This window comes from Pleurodeles waltl, chromosome 7 (assembly GCF_031143425.1).
Source record: "Pleurodeles waltl isolate 20211129_DDA chromosome 7, aPleWal1.hap1.20221129, whole genome shotgun sequence".
Lineage (NCBI taxonomy): Eukaryota > Metazoa > Chordata > Amphibia > Caudata > Salamandridae > Pleurodeles > Pleurodeles waltl.
The window spans coordinates 570,726,602-570,754,130 of NC_090446.1; the positions used below are offsets into that span (position 1 = coordinate 570,726,602).

General features: G+C 47.1%; 1 protein-coding gene across 1 annotated transcript in view; it reads left to right on the plus strand.

The window, feature by feature from the left end:
• The window catches only part of KREMEN2 (kringle containing transmembrane protein 2), a 96,532-nt gene that overhangs the window by 37,427 nt on the left and 31,576 nt on the right, over nucleotides 1-27,529 (plus strand). The window contains exons 3-4 of the mRNA XM_069244351.1: nucleotides 25,588-25,679; nucleotides 25,849-25,973. Coding sequence (XP_069100452.1) covers nucleotides 25,588-25,679; nucleotides 25,849-25,973 — 217 coding nt within the window. The remainder of the gene's footprint in view (nucleotides 1-25,587; nucleotides 25,680-25,848; nucleotides 25,974-27,529) is intronic.

The window sequence follows — 27,529 nt, forward strand, 5'->3', positions numbered from 1 at the left end:
ACGTAGCAGTGATTGGCTCTCCGCGTACCAAGGCATCCAAATAGCTCTCACAGTTCAACTCTATCCAGACCCTTCATGCACCGCTGCCCCACTGCTGAGGCATGAACACAGCTATCATTGTCGACTCTTCTCTTGATCAGTCGAGCACTTTTATTCGCGGTACTGAGACATCTATGGAGCCCTGACAAAGCACGTGTATCCCGGTTTGCATCATGCGGTCTTCTGTACTGAAGCATCCAATAATCTCTCACCATGCACCTTTATCCCGCCTTCAACTTGTACCCCAGCTCCCAGGGATCCACACAGCTCCCAGAGTGCACATCCATTCTGTCTTTCATCAAGCACTTTACCCTGGTAAGGTAACGCTCATTGAGATCTCCTGATCTGCAAATCGCTCTAGTGTTCCATGCAGAGCTATAAGAAGACTTCCCATAATCCATCATTGGGAGCTACGCCACCCAGAACCCACACAATGCACATGGATTATGGCCTGCATCATACAGTGCTATGCTGTCTCAGTACTGAGACGTTGACAAAGCTCATATAACAGTGAATTCCTGATTTGCAGTACTGCAGTACCAGTGCTCAGATAAAGATATTAGGCATCTCTGGCCGTACCCAGCGATTTACTTTAAAATTCTTATGTTGGGCACCTTATCCTCCCCTTCTGGAGTGGACCTGCCTTTAGAAGCACAGTTTTATTTAAAGTCGGTGTATTTACTTTTCAGAAGTTGGTGTTTGCCCCTAAAGGGTAGAGTTAACAATTAGCACCTTACCTCTCGAAATCCTGGGCAGCCCATTTAGTATGAGCTCCATGTGCCACTATTGCAGTAATGACATACCCAAATAACACTCGCTGTGCACGTCTCTCCTTTCTATCTCATTACTATGTACTAGGCACTATCTCATTACTAAGGCATCTGCAGAGCTTTCACAATGTCCCTTTATTTTCACCTGCAATGCACTGCTCTCTAACTGCTCAATCTCGTGCCCTCTTGCAGTGCTTAATTTGTGCCGGTGTTTGCATGTGATGAGCGCAGACACTCCTTTTTAGGATCAGGTTTGTAGTGATGACAGATACAGGAACGTTTCTGCTTTTTCTTCCAGAATGAAATGTGTTGACGTTCAGATTGGCTTTTACCTTTATTAAATCCCCTCTGCATTATTTGGGATATTGGATGCCAAATTCAAGAGGAGGAGCCCCTTTTGTTGTCCTGTGGCCAATGAATAAGGTTCTAGGGCTGACTGGTTTAATGGCATAGGTCTGGTCTGTTTGTTATGAAGAGTTTTGACCAAGGCAGCAGCCCTGGCTTATTTGATGTCAAAAACATTTGTTAAAGCCAATAGGCCTTTCATTGTGGATTGTTATCACACTTTGTTGCAGTCTTCAGGCAGATATTTCGTTATAGGGTCTCTTCCATTGCTTTCCTTCTCTTTATATTGTCTTTTTAGAACATATTACAGTTCTCCAGACAGTGTTAACGGGCCAATTGCCGAGGCTTGTTAGGTCTGGTCTTCCGACAGCTTCACTTGTCGTCAGCCGCATTTAACAAACAAACGTAAATACATTCATACGTATACATTGATAGAGGGACGTTGAGATACTCTCTTTGTTCAGTGGGTCTCTTCAAGCGTCACCAACCTTTTGATTCCAGCGGCAACAGCGCACACCATGCGGTAGTCATTCAAAACACTTCAGCCACTGGATCTGCTGCGTTGTGAGCGGTGGCATTTTGTACATTAATATCAAGGTTGTACGTTTTAATTTCCTCCCTCCCTTCCGTTATTTTGTAAATCATTTCATTTGTGCATGTGCCATTACTGTTTTAGAGCGCCCAGCCACTCCGCACATAGCGCTGCGGGGCCTCTCGCTTGCTGTCTCGCTGTGCTGCCTCTTACATTGAGCAGCATCTAGAAGCAAACCGGAAGCCGCCCTAGAGGTAAAATACAGACAAGCCACGCCCCGCCCACCTCCACCCCCAGCCATACAGAACTAGTTATTCTGAGAAGGCCACCCAATCGCTAGGTTTAACAGGTGCCCGTTTTGTTGTGGTATTTTGTTGCCGGTTTGCCAAGAACAGACTAATTATTTTGCTAATATATGGAGTGCATACGGGGTAATGCATCATTGGGTGCAGCAGATTCACAATGATCCTCTTGATTGACATATTTTGCCATTTTGCAATATTATCACTCATATCATAACACTGGCCGTGCATGAAGCAGTCCCATTTATTAGTACGTTTATTGTGCCATAAAAGAATTGCATGCTATAGTAAGTATATCATAAAAGTACTAAATTAAAAGGAACGAGAAAAAGGAAAAGCAAGAAAAAAGCCCTAAAAGTGGTAAACTGATGTTTTAAAGTTACCAATCACAGCATTACTCATGCAGTAACCCACCCATGATTCTTTCTCAGAAGAACAGTTTAAAGTTAATACTTACTCCAACCAAGATTAGCAAAACAACATATTTTTCATATTTATCAGTGGACAAAGGATGTTAAGCTTATGCTTTCATCAGTTCTTTTTAAACAATAGACGTACGTTTAATCGTGTTGCTTATGTTCTCAGGCCTAGTACTTTGGAAACAAAATAAAGTTGCAGATTCGCTTGTTCTTATTCCAGTACTATTAAACATTAACAGTAAATATTTAGCTCTCTAAAAATAAAGTGGGAGATATAAACATATTACACGGTCCATTGTTTCTTCCGAGTCCACATCGCCACCACAGCACTGCCATTACATTCCCACTTTGATGTAACTTACAATATCAAGAACCGACATGGTCTAAACTAGGTCTGTGCGAAATTCACGTAATTTGCTTCTGCGTAGATTGCACGAAATTTCGGGAAAATCGTGTGAAACTACACGCCAATATGCAAAATGCAATCCTGTCATTTAGCACTATATTTTAGTCCAAAATGCACCCTTGTGTCAATTTTAACGCGAGGACGCATTTCAGGCTACAAAACAGTAAAAACTAATATTTGTAACAAACAGTTGCTGTTCTGGTCCGGATTGATTGGCGTGTTCCCACAGAAGTAGTGCTAATATTTTGCCATAAACGGCGTAGCTATTGCACGACGTGGAGTAATGGCATAATTTTGGGAATTTCGCATAACAAGCATAATACGAAATTCCCAAAATTATGTGAATCACAGGAATTTTGCCTGGACGTTGTCTAAGCTTCACAAGTTCATGTTTTGCTCACAATGATTGATTAGAGTCAGTATTTGGTTGTTTCGTGGTGTGACTAGTTTATGTGTTTACTAATATTTTATTTGACAACTCGTAAATCACTTAATCTATACCTTTGTCAAGTCATGGCAGGTAAGTATGCGCAACTGATTAAGGTATATGTTAACTGAAGTAAGTATAATATTGAACAAGATATTCAGTAATGACATTCCTAAGTTGGAATTTTAAGTCCTCTTGGTCAGAATGATATGTCAGTAGATATGTCCACCACTGTTGATCACTTGAACAAAAAAAGCCACTCAGGCCACAATGAACTCGAATGTGGGGTTCTTTGACAAAAAGCGAACAATTTCCCAACTAATTGGGCGCATAATGTCACAAGCTGAGAATTATTGGTACTCATAAGGGCCGATGTTCCTTAAATCAGTATAGCATGAGCTTTTGCATCCAACATTAATTTACTTATAGGTCTGCCACCATACGTGAGATTACATCTTTGCAAGGCAGGTTTAATTCGTAATCATCAGATTTAATATGAAAACATATGTATCCTCAAAATAAGACAGTTGTCAATTATAAACCTGAGATAATTGCACTTGATGGCCATTTCCAAAATTAAATTAACTTGTAAAAAAACTATCAATTTTCCATTTGGCTTCATAATTGAAGACCAGAATTTACGTTTTTAATGTATTTACTATTCGTATGTTGCAGCAGTTACGGTGTTGTAAACAGTGCAGTAATCACAGCAGAGGGTATGAGATAAGAGATCCAAGTCATCTGCATGGACTAGACCTCTCATACCTTCAAAGACTGTGGCCCGTGTAAGCAGTAGGGTAATCAGAGCGGCCTGGAATTAGTGCTCAGATGAACTGAATTTGGTACTCCTATGTCCAGCCTCTCCTTCCCTCCTACCCCACAGCCTGAGCCCCATTCTGTGCTATGTACCCCTTAGTAGCTAACCTATGCCTTACTTGTGCACCCTTCTGAGAGAGTGTGTGCCACGTAATCCAGCGACTGTCACAGGGCAGGGATAGAGGGAGGTCATTGCCTCCTCAGAAACGGCTGAGACCTGCCAGCTCACACGGTCCGACCAGGTGTCGCATGATATCGTCTCCCTTCACATGGTCGCCCAGGGGAGAGCCAGTATCACATAGTGGTTACTAAGTGAGCTGGAAACCATAATGAGAGTGAGTTTCCAGATAGTGTGAGGAAGATCCACTCAGCAGTTGTGTCTTGAGGGATTTGCAGCCTCCCCGGACACTGGTACCAGCATCAGAAGCTTTTCTATTTTTAAAGGGGTAAGATGGACTAGGTGAGACACTTATTACCTATTTATACCTTTTAGTGCACATTTGCGTAATTTGTTGACGCAAAAGCAGCACAAACTTACAAATACAATTGTATTTCGTAAGTTTGCGCCGCATTTGTGTCAGAAAGCGGCGCACATGCGGTGCTAAAAAAGTATAAATATGGGCCTTAATCCAGTGCGCAACACGAAGCCACGCCCCTTCTGGGAGGCCCTCCACAACTGAATATACAGTACCGGACTCAAGCCACCATCTCCTTGCCAGAACTCCCCCTCCTCTCACACGAGTTGGGAGGTCTGTGGCTGCCCCCCATCCCTTCCCCATCCACCCAACAATCTGTGTTCCAGTCCTCCTCATTTCTCCATGGTGCTCAGTCCCAGTCCTGCTCAGCTCTGCCTGCGTTCTAATTGTTGCCCCTCCCCGTTCGGGGCATTGTCACCCATTCTTAATTTGTAAAAATGTAGGTGCCAGGGCCCAAGGTATTTCGCAGGAGTCCACTGCAGATGGCTCTACCCATAGCTCCTGCCACTGCTGCTGAAGGCCAATGCCATTATTAGCTTTCTAACCTCCACAGTCTTTACAAATGTGAATTTTTTTACTTTACCAGGCCAGTTGAATCAGTATGGATGGCTTGGATCTGCTATTTTTATCATATTTTTAAAAGTATATTCATATGTTTAATGTGTTACTAAACTAATAAGAGGTGGTCATAACTCGTGTAACTTCGTATAGCGCAATTGCACAAAATGTCCACTAAACTATACACACTTACACGTAATTATGCAAAAAAAATTATCCAGATGGACCGTTCGAGTAAACATTCATCTTGAACATGTAATTTCGAGTTGATTTTCCGTTGCTTGCATTCAAAGCATTGCAGCTCGCTTTGGGTTTGTAGTTTTCGAGCCAAAAATGAGTCAAACGGTCTGCTTGGGTAAGACATCTACCTGAAATATTTGTTGACCACCTGTATTAAGAAATTACCCAAAAGATACGCTGAGGTAAAAAATCTACTTGAAATGCTGCTTGCATTCAAAATTTAAGCGAACGGTACATCTGACATTAAAATGTCTCACCGAAACTACTTGAGGTGGCAAAAGGATCATAATTTTAGTAATTCTGCATACATTTTGTTACGCAGTATTACCAAAATTACGCCAATTACTCCGGCATAGTTCACATTTCGGCCAGGCCTACTACTGGTGTGCTCTACTCACCAAAATGGGGTAGATAGAGCCACTATGTGGTAGACTTTGACTGATAAATGCAGGTGTTTAGAAGTAGGAGCCAGTGCCGAGCACTGGCAAACCCCAGCACAAATTAAGCACTGTTATCAGTGCTTGGTTTGACCACAGCATCTCACACTGCTCAACCTCTCCCCTGCTGATCTCTTTAACATTTTCAGAGCTCCTACTCTATGGAGCTGCTCAGGGCAGCCAATCTGATTGCTGCCCAAACCTGTATGATTCTGCACTTGCCTTGTTGCTTTAGGGACAGTTGAGACGTTGGGAAGGCAATCGCAGTCACAGGATCCAGATCCTATTTTGGCCTTCAAGCCCATGGTGAAATTAAACAACTTATTGGAGCTTCTTGCATGGCCACTCCATGCTTAATAACATAATAACGTTTTCCCAGTGCTTTATGCATCAGTTCTGGTGTTTTAAGCACTGAAATAGATGTTATTTATTTAGGTGTTTTGTGGACTATGAGGTGTCTTGTTGTGCTAACTTCAGAAATCAGATATGATAATGCATGAGAAAGTACCAAGTGAACAAGAAACAGGGTGATGTGTTATTTTCAGGTTACTTACTTCAGAATACAAATATTTTGTGGTAATTAAATTGGAATAACAAACATTGGAAGTAAAAAAACAAGACGGGACAAGAAGAACCAGAGAAACCGCAAATAAAAAGGGTTAACCATTATGAACAATGGGAGTAGGTAATAATTAACAAGTCGAGGAAGTAGCAGGGTGTGTCAAACCAATAAAACAAAATTAAGCAACATACATGCATTATAAGGCAAGAATTGGCATAACCTATAGTTCCGGTTTGGCTGCCAGCCTTCTGGCTTTGTCGGTGCTTGTTTCGTTTTGTCATTGTTTATTGACGGAGAAGGCTGCCAGGCCAAAAACAAAATAACAATTGAATAGAATGGCAACAAAAAAAAATGTATATATATTTTTTGTGGTCTCAAAAAACACTCATTTCCATAGTAGTCCCTGGTACTGGAAGAGATAAAGATGCCAAAGTACTGCTTGACCCACGGCTGTATCAGTGCTTTGTGCCAAAGCCAGACAGTAGTGCTGGGTGAAAGTGTGCCTGCTCTTCCAGTTTGCAGCACGGCATATACTTTCGATGGGCACCCAGCAAATAAAGCCGCTGTTGCATATACTGCTTTTCTAGGGTGTGCTTAAGTCTTTTGTCTTAAAGGCCTGCCTGTCTTAGAATGACAGAACCAAATGGCTGATGAACTTCATTTTTTCATAGTGGGCTTGGAGACTGGTCCACCTTTGTTATTGTTGCCATAATCCACACAAAGCTCATCAGTAGTACAAATATGCTTTGAATGATGTAAGTAAAACTTTAACCATCTCTTGACATCAAGAGTATGAAGACTTTTTTCCGTTGGTGTTTGAGAATTGGGAAAGAAAGTCTTAAGCATAACCAGTTGATTAGATAAAAATCAGTGGGAACCTTTGGTAGGATCATGAGATTAGTCTGACGAATTACCATGATGTCTTTGAGTTGTAAGAAAGGTTCCTTAATAGTGAACTCTTGGAGTTCGCTTACTCTTCTAGCGGAGGTAAGCGCCAGTAGCAACGCCACCTTCAAAGTAAGGGACTTCAGTTCAGCCCTATGGATAGGCTCAAATAAATTTGTAATCAGTTGGGATAGCATGGTTTTAAGCTGTCATGCAGGTGGCTGAAGAGTCCTTTAAGGAATTAAATGATGAGTCTGTGCAACCACAAGGAAGGAGATCCCAATGTTTGCCTGCACCTGGAAATAGCAGATGCTGTTTGACAGAGGAAAGCGCTAGGCGGGGTTTGGCTAGAGATAGCAAATATGATAACACCTATTCTGGAGGCAATGTGATAGAATGTACTTTGAATTTCTCGTACTAAAGACAAAATTGTTTCCATTTGAAGCACTATGGTTTGTTGGTAAAATCAGCTCTAGCCTTTGAAAGAATACTACTACAATCCTCTGGAATGGCTAGGTGTGGAAGCTCCTGGTGCACAGGAGCGAAGCTGATAAATTCAGAGAAATTGGGTCTGGATGAAGGACCTGCTGGTTGTTCATCAACAACAACCCTACTTGGGGCTTGAGTTAAATGTGGGTGTCCCCTGACAACATGAGGAGGTCTATAACCCAGTATTGTCTGGGCCATCATGGAGCAATAGGTATTATCTGGCATAGTTCCCTTTCGATTTTCCTGAGAATCCTGGGAATACGTGGGATTGGGGGAAAAATGGAGGCATAAATCCTGGACCGTCCCATCAAAAGAGCATTCCCTCAGGATCCCTTTTCAGGGTAACTGCTGGTGTAAAACTGGCATTTCTTGTTCTCTTGTAATGCAAAAAGATTTTGTTTGGGTTTTCCCCATCACTGAAAAATGGCATCCAGGACCAATTAGTTCAATTCCATTCATGACAACTCTGGGTCGTTCTGCTCAAGGTGTTTGCTAGAGAGTTGTGTACTCCTGGGAGATGTTCTGCCCTTATGGTCACTTGATGACGTAGTGCCCATAACCAGATACTGTGAGCTTCTTGAGACAGAATCTTGGATCTTGTACCACCCAACATATGTTGAGGTAATGCATACTGTTAGTGCTGTCTGTCCCAATTAACACAAATGACCCCTGAATCCTCTGCAAGAATGCTGGGGAGTTTGCTCAGAGCTCGAGGAAGTTGATATGCATTCTGGACTGCTCTGGAGTCCACTTGCCCTGAATTTTTAGGTCTTGTAAATGAGCTCCCAACCCTTCTAGAGAAGCGTCTGTTGTAATGACGTATTCCAAAACGAGGGAAGGAATGTCAGTCCTGCAGAGAAGTTGCTTGAGCTTGTCCACCAGGGAAGATCTGCTTTCATCACAGGTGTGATCTGGATGATGTCGTCGAATTGTCCTTCCACCTGGAGCCACTGTGCGTCCAGTTCTTCTTGGAAGGGTTACTTTTACAGATGAGAAACTAGGAGAATGGCTGAAGACATCATGCCAAGTAGAGATTTGGTCAGGTGAAGGGAAGCGTACTTTCTTTTTAAAAGGAAGTGGGCACAATGGAGAATTTATGTTGCCTTTCTTCGGACAAGAATGCCTTGTCGAGCAATGTGTCTAGAGTAGTTCCCAGAAAGGTTATTCTTGTTGAAGGTGAAAGGAGAGACTTCTCGAAGTTGACTGTGAGCCCCAGGGTTTGAAAGAGGTGAAGACACCTGGAAGTATCCCTCGACACCTTTTGGAATAATGGAGCCTTTATCAGCAAGTCATTGAGGTATGGAAAGACTTGAAGGTCTTGTTGCTGCAGGTGGGCCGCCACTGGAGCAAGACATTTCGTAAATATCTGGGAGAACGGATTGGGGACCAAAGGGAAGGACCCCAAACTGGTAATGAGTACCAGCTACAATGAATCTGAGGAATTTGCAATGCCTGGGATGGGTGGGGACGTGGAAATAGGCATCTTGGAAATCTAGACTGGTAAGAAAAACTGTATTGTTGAGGAGGTGGAGAATTTCCTGGTGGGAAACTATATGGAAAGATTGGCAGTGATGGTCACCAGTGTTTTCATTATTTTTACTCCTTCTTCCAAGATAAACTCCATAATTGGTACTGCTATGACTGTTTTTCTGGATTGCTCTTTGAAATCATACTGAAAACAGCCCGATTGTTAAACAGTAATGGGAAGCTGGAAATGCTTGGCCGCTCTCTTCATCAGTAAGTGAAAACTGTAGGAGGCTGGACTGGCTTGTAGTGAGTACCTAGGGGTACTTGCACCTTGCACCAGGCCCAGTTATCCCTTATTAGTGTATAGGGTGTCTAGCAGCATAGGCTGATAGATAATGGTAGCTTAGCAGAGCAGCTTAGGCTGAACTAGGAGACGAGTGAAGCTCCTACAGTACCACTAGTGTCATATGCACAATATCATAAGAAAACGCAATACACAGATATACTAAAAATAAAGGTACTTTATTTTTATGACAATATGCCAAAAGTATCTCAGTGAGTACCCTCAGTATGAGGATAGCAAATATACACAAGATATATGTACACAATACCAAAATATGCAGTAATAGTATTAGAAAACAGTGCAAACAATGTATAGTTACAATAGGATGCAATGGGGACACATAGGGATAGGGGCAACACAAACCATATACTCCAAAAGTGGAATGCGAACCACGAATGGATCCCAAACCTATGTGACCTTGTAGAGGGTCGCTGGGACTATTAGAAAATAGTAAGGGTTAGAAAAATAGCCCACCCCAAGACCCTGAAAAGTGAGTGCAAAGTGCACTATAGTTCCCCAAAGGACATAGAAGTCGTGATAGGGGAATTCTGCAGGAAAGACACAAACCAGCAATGCAACAACGATGGATTTCCAGTCGAGGGTACCTGTGGAACAAGGGGACCAAGTCCAAAAGTCACAAGCAAGTCGGAGATGGGCAGATGCCCAGGAAATGCCAGCTGTGGGTGCAAAGAAGCTGCTACTGGACAGTAGAAGCTTAGGTTTCTGCAGGAACGACAAAGGCTAGAGACTTCCCCTTTGGAGGACGGATCCCTCACGCCGTGGAGAGTCGTGCAGAAGTGTTTTCTCGCTGAAAGACCGCCAACAAGCCTTGCTAGCTGCAAATCGTGCGGTTAGTGTTTTTGGATGCTGCTGTGGCCCCAGAGGGACCAGGATGTCGCCAATTGCGTCAGGGGACAGAGGGGGCGTCGAGCAAGACAAGGAGCTCTCTCAGCAGCAGGCAGCACCCACAGAAGTGCCAGAAACAGGCAATACGAGGATGCGTGAAACAGTGCTCACCCGAAGTCACACAAAGGAGTCCCACGTCGCCGGAGAACAACTTAGGAGGTCGTGCAATGCAGGTTAGAGTGCCGTGGACCCAGGCTGGACTGTGCACAAAGGATTTCCACCGGAAGTGCACGGAGGGCGGAGTAGCTGCAAAAGTCGCGGTTCCCAGCAATGCAGTCTGGCGTGGGGAGGCAAGGACTTACCTCCACCAAACTTGGACTGAAGAGTCACTGGACTGTGGGAGTCACTTGGACAGAGTTGCTGGATTCAAGGGACCTCGCTCGTCGTGCTGAGAGGAGACCCAGGGTACCAGTGATGCAGTTCTTTGGTGCCTGCGGTTGCAGGGGGATGATTCCGTCGACCCACGGGAGATTTCTTCTGAGCTTCTAGTGCAGAGAGGAGGCAGACTACCCCCAAAGCATGCACCACCAGGAAAACAGTCGAGAAGGCGGCAGGATCAGCGTTACAGAGTTGCAGTAGTCGTCTTCGCTACTATGTTGCAGTTTTGCAGGCTTCCAGCGCGGTCAGCAGTCGATTCCTTGGCAGAAGGTGAAGAGGGAGATGCAGAGGAACTCGGATGAGCTCTTGCATTCGTTATCTAAGGAATCCCAAGAGACAGAGACCCTAAATAGCCAGAAAAGAAGGTTTGGCTACCTAGGAGAGAGGATAGGCTAGCAACACCTGAAGGAGCCTATCAGAAGGAGTCTCTGACGTCACCTGATGGCACTGGCCACTCAGAGCAGTCCAGTGTGCCAGCAGCACCTCTGTTTCCAAGATGGCAGAGGTCTGGAGCACACTGGAGGAGCTCTGGGCACCTCCCAGGGGAGGTACAGGTCAGGGGAGTGGTCACTCCCCTTCCCTTTGTCCAGTTTCGCGCCAGAGCAGGGCTAAGGGGTCCCTGAACCGGTGTAGACTGGCTTATGCAGAAATGGGCACCATGTGTGCCCATGAAAGCATTTCCAGAGGCTGGGGGAGGCTACTCCTCCCCTGCCTTCACACCATTTTCCAAAGGGAGAGGGTGTAACACCCTCTCTCAGAGGAAGTCCTTTGTTCTGCCATCCTGGGCCAGGCCTGGCTGGACCCCAGGAGGGCAGAAGCCTGTCTGAGGGGTTGGCAGCAGCAGCAGCTGCAGTGAAACCCCGGGAAAGGCAGTTTGGCAGTACCAGGGTCTGTGCTACAGACCACTGGGATCATGGGATTGTGCCAACTATGCCAGGATGGTATAGAGGGGGCAATTCCATGATCATAGACATGTTACATGGCTATATTCGGAGTTACCATGGTGAAGCTACATATAGGTAGTGACCTATATGTAGTGCACGCGTGTAATGGTGTCCCCGCACTCACAAAGTCCGGGGAATTGGCCCTGAACCATGTGGGGGCACCTTGGCTAGTGCCAGGGTGCCCTCACACTAAGTAACTTAGCACCCAACCTTTACCAGGTAAAGGTTAGACATATAGGTGACTTATAAGTTACTTAAGTGCAGTGTAAAATGGCTGTGAAATAACGTGGACGTTATTTCACTCAGGCTGCAGTGGCAGGCCTGTGTAAGAATTGTCAGAGCTCCCTATGGGTGGCAAAAGAAATGCTGCAGCCCATAGGGATCTCCTGGAACCCCAATACCCTGGGTACCTCAGTACCATATACTAGGGAATTATAAGGGTGTTCCAGTAAGCCAATGTAAATTGGTAAAATTGGTCACTAGCCTGTTAGTGACAATTTGAAAGAAATGAGAGAGCATAACCACTGAGGTTCTGATTAGCAGAGCCTCAGTGAGACAGTTAGTCATAACACAGGTAACACATTCAGGCACACTTATGAGCACTGGGGCCCTGACTAGCAGGGTCCCAGTGACACATACAACTAAAACAACATATATACAGTGAAAAATGGGGGTAACATGCCAGGCAAGATGGTACTTTCCTACAAAAACCACCAATATCTTTGGGTGGAGAATCCACTGGTTGTGGAGCTGGAGGGGAAGGTGGAGGAATAAGGTAATAATCCCATTCATTGGTTATGGTGCAATTGTCCATTATTTTGACTTCTTCCCTATCCCCATCACTGTTATCATCATCATCGTCATCAGTTGCAGAGGGATCCTCTCAAGGAGGCATGGCAATACTGGATTGTGGCATCATTCTTGGGGTAGGTGGAGGAGGCATTTCGTCTTGTGATTTAGGTGCAGGTGTAGGTACCACTGCAGGTGATTGCTGCACTTCATCTGGTGGTGGGAAGCACTTGTAATAGTCCTGAAGCATGCTTTGCAGGTCTTGCAACAAGGCAGCCAGAACCTAGACCATGCCTGGAGGTGGTGGAGGAGGAGCTTAAGGATGATATTGCTCGACATAGTGGTGTTAATAAACAGGCTTGTAATAATCCTCTTCCTCCTCTTCATCTTGATATTTGATGTGCAACTGCGAGGGGCTGTGGGCTACACCAAACATCTCTTGATCGTTGTCCTCTAATTCTCGAAGATCCAACAAGTGGCTGGGTGGTAGTGGGACACTTCACCAGGAGATGTGCATTCAGGGACAATACTTTCTGTAGAAGGCAAAAATCTTGTCAACGAGGGCATCTGCGGTAGCGTCAACAGTGTGGGCAAAAGCAACATTGGTGGATTCTTGTGCGTGAACTTCGCCATTGAGGAAGAGGACTTTTCCAATAGCTGCTCCATCGATGGTGTCATTGACGAGCTCGTCGATGGCAGTGGTACTGACGCATATGCGGTCATCGATGGCATTGGTACAGTCTTCTTCAATATCACAGTCATTGTCGACAAGGTGGACATCTTTGATGGAGTGGTGGTCGTTGATGAGGTAGTCTTCGTCTACGTGGAAACCGTTGTCGACGGAATGGATGTTGACGTTGAAAGTGTCTACAGACTGCCAGTTTTTGAAAGATGCTTTTAGGTGCCATTGATGATGGTTTTGATTACATATATGCTGTCTATGACATTTCTTCAGTAAACTTGATCTTTTTTTAAACCAGTTTAGAAGAGGATCAATGTTTCAATGAGAGAGCTGTAGATGGAGTAGAAGGCTCCGATTTATTCTGAGGAAGCCCTTTTCTGTTTTTCTCAGGAGTAGAGCTTTGCGTAGATCCATGGTGGGTCTTTTTAAAGGCTATCTTGCTTTTATGAGGAGACTCATGGTGAGACCTTTCCCTCTTTCTTGAAGTCTGTTATGAGATGGAACACTCACTACCTTCATCCTCAGAAACTAGGGCAGTCTTGGTGTTAAGTATCTACGACCATAATAAAAGTCTTCCCTCATGGTCTTTGAAGGTTTTGGTAGAAAAATTTCTGTAAATCTTGCAGTCTCTCACCTTGTGGGGTGGATGAACGCAATGATTACATTCCTTATGACGGTCCTCTGAATGAAGCCTTTTCTTACCACAGGTGGCAAAAGGTCTGAAGAGTCCTTTCTTTAACAGTTCTGACATACTTGAACAGAAAAAGAACAATTTGGAAATCACCAAATCTGAAAGACTGAGCAGAGCTCAGGGAGACTCCCTCACACGAAAATGAAAACAGTGGCTACCTAAACGTGGCTGTCGAACGCTTGCATACACATTTTAAATTTTAAAAACATTCACTGCTGTGGCTGTTTTACTTGTATTTTTTATTATATAAAATCCTTTCAGTCGCACCATACTTTGTGTTATTTGTGAGGGAGACATGAATAAACACATCAGCTGGCCAAGCTCTCAACCTGGAGGCAGCTACAATGTCAGAATGTCAACTACCACAATCTATAATTTAAAAAAAAAGGAAACAGAAAATAAATCACCATCTAATTAGGCAACAGACTGCTGGAAAAATAAGTACCCGCTGGAATAAAATAGCACTCTTGGAAGCACGTAATCACTGAAAAGAAAGGAACTGTTTTAGGTGGACGTGAACAATATGCACAGGCTCTGTGCCATCACTCAAATAGTTACTTGGTAAAGTCGGCTGGCCCATTGCCCTATGCTGTATGCTCATGGAGGCAGAAGCACATGTAAATAATAGACCAATGGATAAAGCCTGCTGACCCAAAGCACTTTATCTGTGTAGATTATGTATGAAGGTTTTGGAACACAATAGACTGGAGAGATAGGTAGGCTTCTCTTTAAGGTTAAACCAAAAACGGTAGAATTTTTTTTAAAAAAAGTTTATAGATAGCAAAATATTGCCATCTACCGGCTAAATCGAAAACAAATCGGATAATGCTGATTATATTCATGCTATATAAATGCATAAATACATTCAAATATAAAAGTAGTAATTAATTACCTCGAGGTTAATCACACAAGGCACGAGACCAGTCCCAAAGTAATTAATGATACCAAATAAACACATGGTACTGGTAACAGAATAATTGCGGCTGTCACTTGCTGTCACCATTCACCCTGAAGTCACCATTCACTCCGCGGTCACCAGCAAGCATTCACTCTCCATTTACCAATCGATCTGCATTCACTGTCTACTCACCATCCACCAATTTACACTGGAAACCTCATTGTGCACCATGTTCCCATTAACAATCCAGACATTCCATCCATCTTTTAACCATCTCTTTCACTCTGGCATAGATCTATTGATAAAGCAATCCAAACACACTCATTCGTCGGTTTGCTCGCCAGTGTGGCCTCCAGACCTGAACACCGCACGTGTGCAAACTAGCATGGAAGCAATACTTCAGATGTGCCAAGCAGACCTGTGCACTCTATGTGGGAGGGGGCCTCTAGAACTGGGCACATTACCCAAACGTGGCCTTCAGAACTGAGTAGAATGAATAGTCCTGAGGTTGCCTCCAGAACTGAGTGCAATAAGCTAGGCGAGTCCTTCAGAATCAGACACAATAAAAGATGTGAACTGCATAAAAGCCCCCAGTAGTCAGGAGTCTGTGAGAGGGTTCCTGAACACTTCTTTAAGTGAGGCCCTGCCAGTTTTCTCCTCCTTAAAACTCTTCATTTCTCAAAAACCCCTCTAGCTGCCCAGGCAACCTCGTCCTATTTGTGTACCTGCATTGATATACTGCGACATGATAACTCCCTAGATGCTTGGACATATAGCACACTGCTCCTACCTATGCTATGTATGTGCTACGTGTGTGAGGCCTGTACTGCTATTGCATGTTATGCAACTGTTCTGAGTCTGTGATTGTGTGGATTATATGACGGGACCTTACAATGCTGTTGTATAGAGAGAGAGAGGGAGGAAGAGAGAGTGCGCATGTGCTGGTATAGCTGTGCGTGTTCTGTGTGTGAGGAGTGCTTTTATCAGCAACATTCAGTGCTCTCACGGTTGTGTGTATACTGACCTTTTCCCATCCTCCCCCTCTTCTTGAGCTGCCCCTTCCCCAGTAGAAAAGCTGCTCTACTACCCCTCCCTCAACCCGAGTCCCTTTCTACCCGTCTGTAGGAAAGTACCATCTTGCCAGGCATGTTACCCCCATATTTCACTGTATATATGTTGTTTTAGTCTATGTATCACTGGGACCCTGCCAGGCAGGGCCCCAGTGCTCATAAGTATGTGCCCTGTATGTGTTCCCTGTGTGATGCCTAACTGTCTCACTGAGGCTCTGCTAACCAGAACCTCAGTGGTTATGCTCTCTCTGCTTTCCAAATTTGTCACTAACAGGCTAGTGACTAAATTTACCAATTCATATTGGCATACTGGTACACCCATATAATTCCCTAATATATGGTACTGAGGTACCCAGGGTATTGAGGTTCCAGGAGATCCCTATGGGCTGCAGCATTTCTTTTGCCACCCATAGGGAGCTCTGATAATTCTTACACAGGCCTGCCAGTGCAGTCTGAGTGAAATAACGTCCACGTTATTTCACAGCCATTTACCACTGCACTTAAGTAACTTATAAGTCACATATATGTCTAACCTTCACCTAGTGAAGGTTGGGTGCAAAGTTACTTAGTGTGTGGGCACCCTGGCACTAGCCAAGGTGCTCCCACATCGTTCAGGGCAAATTCCCCTGACTTTGTGAGTGCGGGGACACCATTACACGCATGCACTGTACATAGGTCACTACCTATGTACAGTGTCACAATGGTAACTCCGAACATGACTATGTAACATGTTTAAGATCATGGAATTGTCACCCCAATGCCATTCTGGCATTGGGGGCACAATTCCATGATCCCCCGGGTCTCTAGCACAGAACCCGGGTACTGCCAAACTGCCTTTCCAGGGTCTCCACTGCAGCTGCTGCTGCTGCCAACCCCTCAGACAGGTTTCTGCCCTCCTGGGGTCCAGGCAGCCCTGGCCCAAGAAGGCAGAACAAAGGACTTCCTCTGAGAGAGGGTGTAACACCCTCTCCCTTTGGAAATAGGTGTGAGGGCTGGGGAGGAGTAGCCTCCCCCAGCCTCTGGAAATGCTTTGATGGGCACAGATGGTGCCCATCTCTGCATAAGCCAGTCTACACCGGTTCAGGGATCCCCCAGCCCTGCTCTGGCGCGAAACTGGACAAAGGAAAGGGGAGTGACCACTCCCCTGACCTGCACCTCTCAGGGGAGGTGCCCAGAGCTCCTCCAGTGTGTCCCAGACCTCTGCCATCTTGGAAACAGAGGTGTTTGTGGTACACTGGACTGCTCTGAGTGGCCAGTGCCAGCAGGTGACATCAGAGGCTCCTTCTGATAGGCTCTTACCTCTCTTGGTAGCCAAACCTCCTTTTCTGGCTATTTAAGGTCTCTGCTTTGGGGATCTCACCAGATAACGAATGCAAGAGCTCATCAGAGTTCCTCTGCATCTCCCTCTTCACCTTCTGCCAAAGGATCGACCGCTGACTGCTCCGGATGCCTGCAAAACTGCAACTGGCACCCCGCCTTAGAACACCACCATACAAGAAAAAGACTGTAGGTGGTACATCCTTCTCCGTCCAAGCAGCCAAACTATGGAATTCATTACCCCCAACTATAAGAGCCACAGATAACTTTCTTGTTTTCAGGAAACTACTCAAGAGTTGGCTCTTTCCTTCATAACCACCTTTTTCAAACAACTATGAACTGCATATGCCTATGGGGATAATTATTTTTTTCAGATTATATGTATATTTCTATTGATTTATAGTTTCTTTGGAAACTAAAGCAAGGCTGTGCGCCCAGAGATCCCATAGCAGAAAAAGATCTAGAATCATTCCTGGAGGTGAACTGATGATGTACTAGAGCGTAATCTGTATCTGACTGTGACGCGCAGGTTCTATCTCCCTCTCCTGGAGACACAGAGTAGAAGGTTCTCCCTTTATAAAGCACCTGTAAGCTCCGCCCGCTGAGCCACGCCCGTCCACCCTCGAAGTAGGTAAAGGAATTTCCCGCCTTTTACCAGGATGATGGACAGCTTTCCAAAACGACCCCAATGCGTTTACCGCCGTTTCCGGTGGTGCGTTGTTAATGCTCAGAAGCACGAGGACATCTCCACAAAGACGCACTAGTAACAATCACATTGCCAAAGGAACACAAGGTTGATGGAGACGTTTTTTTCCCCGTGGCCCATCACGTACCCTTAGTGTACAATATAAACTGGGCGTATATAAAACATGCTAGGTTACGCTTACTAACATACTCGTAGAAAATACTCCGGTTGTGTAGGCCACGATGCTCATTTACAGAAACTAAACCTCAACAGGAAGCACTTACCAATATAAACGTAGCAGGTGCCGCAGTTGAAGCTCAGTTTCAGGAAAGGACAAGCCACCCTAACTCTTGGGCTTGGCAAAGATAAAGCACGGCTGTGCGCTCAGAGATCCCATAACAGAAATGATCTAGAATCCTTCCTGGAGGTGAACTGATGATGTACTGGAGCGTAATCAGTATCTGACTGTGACGCGCGGGTTCTATCTTCCTCTCCTGGAGACACAGAGTAGAAGGTTCTCCCTTCATAAAGCACCTATAATATCCGCCCGCAGAGCCACGCCCCGTCCACCCTCGAAGTAGGTATAGGAATTCCCGCCTCTTACCAGGATGATGGACAGCTTTCCCAAAACGACCCCACTGCGTTTACCGCCGATTCCGGTGGTGCGTTGTAGATGCGCAGAAGCACGAGGACATCTCCACAAAGACGCACTAGTAACAATCACATTGCCAAAGGCACACAAGATTGCTGGAGACGTTTACCCCGTGGCCCATCACGTAACCTTAGTGTACAATATAAACGGGGCGTATAAAACATGCTAGGTAACGCTTACTGACATACTCGTAGAAAATACCCCGGTTGGGTAGGCGACGATGCGCATTTTTTACAGAAACTAAACCTCAAAAGAAGCACTTCCAAATATAAACGTAGCAGGTGCCGCAGTTGAAGCTCAGCTTCTGGAAAGGACAAGCCACCGTAACTCTTGGGCTGGGCAAAGATGAAGGAAGGCTCTGCGCTCAGAGATCCCATAGCAGAAAAGATCTAGAATCCTTCCTGGAGGTGAACTGATGATGTACTGGAGCGTAATCAGTATCTGACTGTGACGCGCGGGTTCTATCTTCCTCCCCTAGAGGCACAGAGTAGAAGGTTCTCCCTTTATGAAGCACCTGTAAGCTCCGCCCGCTGAGCCACGCCCCGTCCACCCTCGAAGTAGGTAGGGAATTCCCGCCTCTTGCCAGGATGACGGACAGCTTTCCAAAACGACCCCACTGCGTTTTACCGCCGATTCCGGTGGTGCGTTGTTGATGCACAGAAGCACGAGGACATCTCCACAGAGACGCACTAGTAACAATAACATTGCCAAAGGCACACAAGGTTGCTGGAGACGTTTACCCCGTGGCCCATCACGTACCCCTAGTGTACAATATAAACGGGGCGTATAAAACATGCTAGGTAACGCTTACTGACATACTCGTAGAAAATACTCCGGTTGTGTAGGCCACGATGCTCATTTACAGAAACTAAACCTCAACAGGAAGCACTTACCAATATAAACGTAGCAGGTGCCGCAGTCGAAGCTCAGCCTCTGGAAAGGACAAGCCACCCTAACTCTCGGGCTTGGCAAAGATAAAGCAAGGCTGTGCGCTCAGAGATCCCATAGCAAAAAAAGATCCAGAATCCTTCCTGGAGGTGAACTGATGATGTACTAGAGCGTAATCTGTATCTGACTGTGACGCGCGGGTAACAATAACGCACTAGTAACAATAACATTGCCAAAGGCACACAAGGTTGCTGGAGACGTTTACCCCGTGGCCCATCACGTACCCCTAGTGTACAATATAAACAGGGTGTGTAAAACATGCTAGGTAACGCTTACTGACATACTCGTAGAAAATACTCCGGTTGTGTAGGCCACGATGCTCATTTACAGAAACTAAACCTCAACAGGAAGCACTTACCAATATAAACGTAGCAGGTGCCGCAGTCGAAGCTCAGCCTCTGGAAAGGACAAGCCACCCTGGCTCTTGGGCTTGGCAAAGGATGAAGCACGGCTGTGCGCTCAGAGATCCCATAGCAGAAGAAGATCTGGAGTCCTTCCTGGAGGTGAACTGATGGTGTGCTGGAGCGTGGTCTGTGTCTGACTGTGACGCGCGGGTTCTATCTTCCTCTCCTGGAGACACAGAGTAGAAGGTTTCCTCCCTTTATGAAGCACCTGTAAGCTCCGCCCGCTGAGCCACGCCACGTCCACCCTCGAAGTAGGTAGGGAATTCCCGCCTCTTGCCAGGATGACGGACAGCTTTCCAAAACGACCCCACTGCGTTTACCGCTGATTCCGGTGGTGCGTTGTTGATGCACAGAAGCACAAGGACATCTCCATAGAGACACACTAGTAACAATAACATTGCCAAAGGCACACAAGGTTGCTGGAGACGTTTACCCCGTGGCCCATCAGGTACCCCTAGTGTACAATATAAACGGGGCGTATAAAACATGCTAGGTAACGCTTACTGACATACTCGTAGAAAATACTCCGGTTGGTTCGGTCACGATGCTCATTTTTACAGAAACTAAACCTCAACAGGAAACACTTACCAATATAAACGTAGCAGGTGCCCCAGTTGAAGCTCAGCTTCTGGAAAGGACTAGCCACCCTAACTCTCGGGCTTGGCAAAGATAAAGCAAGGCTGTGCTCCCAGAGATCCCATAGCAGAAAAAGATGTAGAATCCTTCCTGGAGGTGAACTGATGATGTACTAGAGCGTAATCTGTATCTGACTGTGACACGCGGGTTCTATCTTCCTCTACTGGAGGCACAGAGTAGAAGGTTCTCCCTTTATGAAGCACCTGTAAGCTCCGCCCGCTGAGCCACGCCCGTCCACCCTCGAAGTAGGTAAAGGAATTCCCGCCTCTTACCAGGATGATGGACAGCTTTCCAAAACGACCCCACTGCGTTTACCGCCGTTTCCGGTGGTGCGTTGTTGATGCGCAGAAGCACGAGGACATCTCCACAAAGACGCACTAGTAACAATAACATTGCCAAAGGCACACAAGGTTGCTGGAGACGTTTACCCCGTGGCCCATCACGTACCCCTAGTGTACAATATAAACAGGGTGTGTAAAACATGCTAGGTAACGCTTACTGACATACTCGTGGAAAGTGCTCCGGTTGTGTAGGCCACGATGCTCATTTTACAGAAACTAAACCTCAAAGGAAGCACTTACCAATATAAACGTAGCAGGTGCCGCAGTCGAAGCTCAGCTTCTGGAAAGGACAAGCCACCCTAACTCTCGGGCTTGGCAAAGATAAAGCAAGGCTGTGCGCTCAGAGATCCCATAGCAGAGAAAGATCCAGAATCCTTCCTGGAGGTGAACTGATGATGTACTGGAGCGTGGTCTATATCTGACTGTGACGCGCGGTTTCTATCTTCCTCTCCTGGAGACACAGAGTAGAAGGTTCTCCCTTTATGAAGCACCTGTAAGCTCCGCCCGCTGAGCCACGCCCCGTCAACCCTCGAAGTAGGTAGGGGAATTCCCACCTCTTGCCAGAATGATGGACAGCTTTCCAAGGCGACCCCACTGCGTTTGCCGCCGACTCGCGTGGTGCGTTGTTGATGCGCAGGGGCGCGAGGACATCTCCGCGGGGACGCACTAGTGGCAATGACATTGCCGGGGGCACACAAGGTTGCTGAAGACGTTTTGCCCCTGTGGCCCATCACGTACCCTAGTGTACAATGTGGATTGAAGCTCACCTTCTGGAAAGGACGGCCCACCCTGGCTCTTGGGCTTAGCAGGGATGGGGCAGGGCGGGGCTGTGCGCTCAGAGATCCCATGGCGGAGGGGATCTGGAATCCTTCCTGGAGGTGAGCTGATGATGTGCTGGAGCGTGGTCTGTGTCTGACTGGGACGCGCGGTTTCTGTCTTCCTCTGCTGGAGACACAGAGTGGAGGGTTTCTCCCTTTGTGGAGCACCTGTGGGCTCCGCCCGCTGGGCCACGCCCCGTCCACCCTCGAGGTAGGTGGGGGAGTTCCCGCCTTTTTACCAGGATGATGGATGGACGACTAAGTATTTTTTACCCATGTTTCTAATTATGTATTGTATATGCAGATGTGTGTGTATAGTCATGTGTGTGTGTGTGTATAAATATATATATATATGTGTATATGTTGTCTCTGTGCCTGGCATGTTTCTATGAATTTCTGCTCTCTTTTTATCACACTTATCTACTCATCGCTCTTATGTCATGTCTCTATCAAACTATCCTCCATTCTCACTCGGACTCATCCCAAATCCCTTCGACCACTTCCATCTCCTAAATATCTCTGCCTAAGCTCATCCCTCCACCCCCACATCTAACTCACCAAACCTCACTCTACCTCTGTGACCTCCCACACAACCCTACTAAATTCTCCTGCATTCATCTCACCCTGCTACTATGCTCTCCCTAACCCTTCCACATCCTCTTTCCCCTCCGCCCCCCTTTTATTCATCTCAAGCCTTTGGATTGAGCAAATGAAGGATAAACTCCCAATTAACACTTCTGGATTTCTTTCCTCCTCCACCCCTCCATTACTCCAGTCAATCTAACTAACAAACTCTCATATCCGCAACTCAAATTAACTCATAATAATACTAAAACTGTACTCCTTATTAAATTATACTAATCCATCACTAATTCTTGTTGGGTACCGGAGTAGCGTGCTACTCATCGAAAAGCGCTTCGACGCCTCGTCAGGGGTAGTAAGCGCTATATAAATACGATTACAATTACAATTACAAAGTAGCAAGACGACTACTAGCAACCTTGTATCGCTTCATCCTGCCGGCTTTCTCGACTGTTTCCAGGTGGTGCATGCTCTGCGGGTTGCACGCCTCCTCTCTGCACCAGGAGCTCTGAAGAAATCTCCAGTGGGTCGACGGAATCTTCCCCCTGCAACCGCAGGCACCAAAAGACTGCATCACCGGTCCTCTGGTTCCCCTCTCAGCACAACGAGCGTGTTCCCTGGAACTCAGCAACTCTGTCCAAGTGACTTCCACAGTCCAGTGACTCTTCAGTCCAAGTTTGGTGGAGGTAAGTCCTTGCCTCCCCACGCTAGACTGCACTGCTGGGTATCGCATGATTTTCAGCTGCTCCAGCTCCTGTGCATTCTTCCAGGATTTCCTTCGTGGACAGCCAAGCCTGGGTCCCCGACACTCTAACCTGCAGTGCACAACCTTCTGAGTTGTCCTCTGGCATCGTGGGACTCCCTTTTGTGACTTTGCTTGGACTCCAGTTCACTCCTCTTCCAAGTGCCTGTTCAGGTACTTCTGTGGGTGCTGCCTGCTTCTGTGAGGGCTCCCTGACTTGCTGGGCACCCCCTCTGTCTCCTCCTCCAATTGGCGACATCCTGGTCCCTCCTGGGCCACATCAGCAACCAAAAACCTCTACCACAACCGTTGCAGCTAGCAAGGCTTGTTTGCGGTCTTTCTGCGTGGGAATACCTCTGCAAGCTTCATCGCGAAGTGGGACATCCATCCTCCAAAGGAGAAGTTCCTAGCTCTCTTCTTTCTTGTAGAACTCTAAGCTTCTTCCAACAGGTGGCAGCTTCCTTGCACCCTCAGCTGGCATTTCCTGGGCTCCTGCCCACTCTCAACACTGTTGCGACTATTGGACTTGGTCCCCTTGTCTTATAGGTACTCAGGTCCGGAAATCCACTGTTGTTGCATTGCTGGTGTTTGTTCTTCCTGCCGAATCCCCCTATCACGACTTCTGTGCTCTCTGGGGGTAGTAGGTGCACTTTACACCTACCTTTCAGGGTCTTGGGGTGGGCCATTTTTCTAACCCTCACTGTTTTCTTACAGTCCCAGCGACCCTCTACAAGCTCACATAGGTTTGGGGTCCATTCGTAGTTCGCATTCCACTTTTGGAGTATATGGTTTGTGTTGCCCCTATACCTATGTGCTCCTATTGCAATCTATTGTAATTTAACACTGCTTGCATTACTTTTCTTGCTATTACCTGCATAATTTTGGTTTGTGTACATATGTCTTGTGTATATATCTTATCCTCATACTGAGGGTACTCGCTGAGATACTTTTGGCATATTGTCATAAAAATAAAGTACCTTTATTTTTAGTATATCTATGTATTGTGTTTTCTTATGATATTGTGCATATGACACCAGTGGTATAGTAGGAGCTTTGCATGTCTCCTAGTTCAGCCTAAGCTGCTTTGCCATAGCTACCTTCTATCAGCCTAAGCTGTTAGGAACACCTCTTCTACACTAATCAGGGATAACTGGACCTGGCACAGAGTGTAAGTACCCCTTGGTACCCACTACAAGCCAAGCCAGCCTCCTACACCGTCCGACTCCATGGTGCCTCAAAACTCCGCCATACATCCTCCCACGTCACACATACAGTCACTACCGCATACACACAAGGAAGCTGGCGTGGCTATCTATTGTGCTTTAACTCGTCTGTGTGTGTGGAGAGCTTGCCCTGCTTCTGCACTTTCTGTAGTGTTCTGCATGTATTCAGTATTATATTAGATTTGGCTAAAGTACATGGTTGGATGAATCATTGACTTTTCTGAATGACTGGTTTCAATACTTTCTGCCGTTTTAAATGAAAAAAAAGTTTATTAGTGCTTTAGATTTCTGTCATTGTTGCGGTTTTTATTAGTAGCTATTTGTAACTAAATGTCTGCGATTGTCGTATGAATTTAAGTAACAAACCTTTGTAGATGGAGGTGAGAAATACTGTCCATGGTAAACTACCCATTCTTAATGTTACGTTTCTTTTAATCTGAGGAGATTGTTGAAAGCGGGCTTTCGGCTTCTTGCCATTGGATAGGCCATGGTTCCGTTGTAGCTAATTAGTCACCACACGGTTACAAGGGAAAGTGTTCTGATGTATGGTTTAATTGTATTGTAAGTAATGGCTTTTGCCAACCGTACAATACGGTTTCATTCGCTCGCCTTTGGAGAAGCACGAGCCAGTGCTGCGTGTACTACACCCGTTCTGTGTGGGAGATGCCGTCGATGCGTTTCGACCTCTTGCATTTAGGAGGTCTCCCCAGGACCGGGGTGGTGTGGGTGCTTTGAAATTCTGGACTTAGGGCCTTTCCTAAGTGCCTTCAGGGCCTTGGTGGAACAGCTAGTCTCGTGCGTATGGAAACATAGTGCTTTATGTGGAATATGTGGCCTGAGGGAAATTGCCCCCACTGCCTATTATTTTCTGCGCATTAATGATTCCGCTGTAAATGTTTGTGTGTTTATTACCGGCACGATGCCCAGAGCACCGACGGCGCGCTGGGTTAGATGCAAGGCTGCCTGGCTGCTTTTTTGTCTCCAGCTGAGGGGACCAGTGTGTCAGTAGGAGGGTGGGCCAGCTGTCCACGAGAAGCAAAGAGTGCAGTTCCAAGTCCGGCCCAAGCTTCCCCAGCTTTTTCACCTAAACACACGGGGGAAGGATCAATTTGTAAAATAAGCAAAACAGGAATATGTCACTATTTAAATAATGCAGAGGTGCGGGCGTCTCATAATGGTCTTTTTAAAGAATATCATTTCGATGACTGGATGTAAAACGTCTCCCTGAAACGTTATACTTGAATGCTTAAGGGTGCTTGAAAACCATGTGAAGTGTATATAGGCGCTTTGTGATGCCATGTTCAGCAGAGTGTGAATGACAAACTGCTCTCGGGTTTCTTTGATGTATGCCCATCTCTCTCTGCCCAGGAATCCGGACGGGGATGTGCAGCCCTGGTGCTACGTCTCGGAGACGGAGGAGGGGGTCTACTGGAAATACTGCGACATACCCAGCTGCCACAGTAAGTCCCTGCGCCTCAGCACTCTTGGCAGCAGCGCGGGTGGCAGTGCCAGGGACTGAATGCAGAGGTGCAGCGAAAGGAGCCAGCGTTCAGGGCGTTCAGCACACCTAGCTCAGTGTCTGCAGTTTCAGTTCAGTATCCATTAACCTCTCCTTGTTTGTGTCCACAGTGCCAGGCTACCTCGGCTGCTTCCTGGACACTGGCAACCCCCCGGCCCTCGGGGGAAGCAGTGGCACCTCCAATAAACTGACAGTGCAAGTGTGCATCCGCTTCTGCCGCAGGAAAGGGTACAAGGTGAGTACGGTGTGTGGGTGGCGGGTGTGCATGGCAAAGACGAGTATTTATCTGTCCTGAAGCTGGGGATAGCGGCTGTGTGGGCCTGTGGATAGATGCCGTGCCCCTGGATAGGTACTCGGTCTGCAGAGGGAGAGGGGGCTGTGGATAGATTCCGTGCCCCTGGATAGGTACTCGGTCTGCAGAGGGAGAGGGGGCTGTGGATAGATTCCGTGCCGCTGGATAGGTACTCGGTCTGCAGAGGGAGAGGGGGCTGTGGATAGATGCCGTACCCCTGGATAGGTACTCGGTCTGCAGAGGGAGAGGGGGCTGTGGATAGATGCCGTGCCCCTGGAGCTACTCGGTCTGCAGAGGGAGAGGGGGCTGTGGATAGATGCCGTGGCCCTGGATAGGTACTCGGTCTGCTGAGGGAGAGGGGACTGTGGATAGATTCCGTGCCCCTGGAGCTACTCGGTCTGCTGAGGGAGAGGGGACTGTGGATAGACGCCGTGCTCCTGGAGCTACTCGGTCTGCTGAGGGAGAGGGGGCTGTGAATAGATGCCGTGCCCCTGGATAGGTACTCGGTCTGCTGAGGGAGAGGGGGCTGTGGATAGACGCCGTGCTCCTGGAGCTACTCGGTCTGCAGAGGGAGAGGGGGCTCTGGATAGATGCCGTGCCCCTGGATAGGTACTAGGTCTGCTGAGGGAGAGGGGGCTGTGGATAGATGCCGTACCCCTGGATAGGTACTCGGTCTCCAGAGGGAGAGGGGGCTGTGGATATACGCCGTGCCCCTGGAGCTACTCGGTCTGCAGAGGGAGAGGGGGCTGTGGATATACGCCGTGCCCCTGGATAGGTACTCGGTCTGCAGAGGAAGAGGGGGCTGTGGATAGATGCCGTGCCCCTGGAGCTACTCGGTCTGCAGAGGGAGAGGGGGCTGTGGATAGATGCCGTGGCCCTGGATAGGTACTCGGTCTGCTGAGGGAGAGGGGACTGTGGATAGACGCCGTGCTCCTGGAGCTACTCGGTCTGCTGAGGGAGAGGGGGCTGTGAATAGATGCCGTGCCCCTGGATAGGTACTCGGTCTGCTGAGGGAGAGGGGGCTGTGGATAGACGCCGTGCTCCTGGAGCTACTCGGTCTGCAGAGGGAGAGGGGGCTCTGGATAGATGCCGTGCCCCTGGATAGGTACTAGGTCTGCTGAGGGAGAGGGGGCTGTGGATGGATGCCGTGCCCCTGGATAGGTACTCGGTCTGCAGAGGGAGAGGGGGCTGTGGATATACGCCGTGCCCCTGGATAGGTACTCGGTCTGCAGAGGGAAAGGGGGCTGTGGATAGATGCCGTGCCCCTGTATAGGTACTCGGTCTCCAGAGGGAGAGGGGCTGTGGATATACGCCGTGCCCCTGGAGCTACTCGGTCTGCAGAGGGAGAGGGGGCTGTGGATAGACGCCATGCCCCTGGATAGGTACTCGATCTGCAGAGGGAGAGGGGGCTGTGGATAGATGCCGTGCCCCTGGATAGGTACTCGGTCTGCAGAGGGAGAGGGGGCTGTGGATAGACGCCATGCCCCTGGATAGGTACT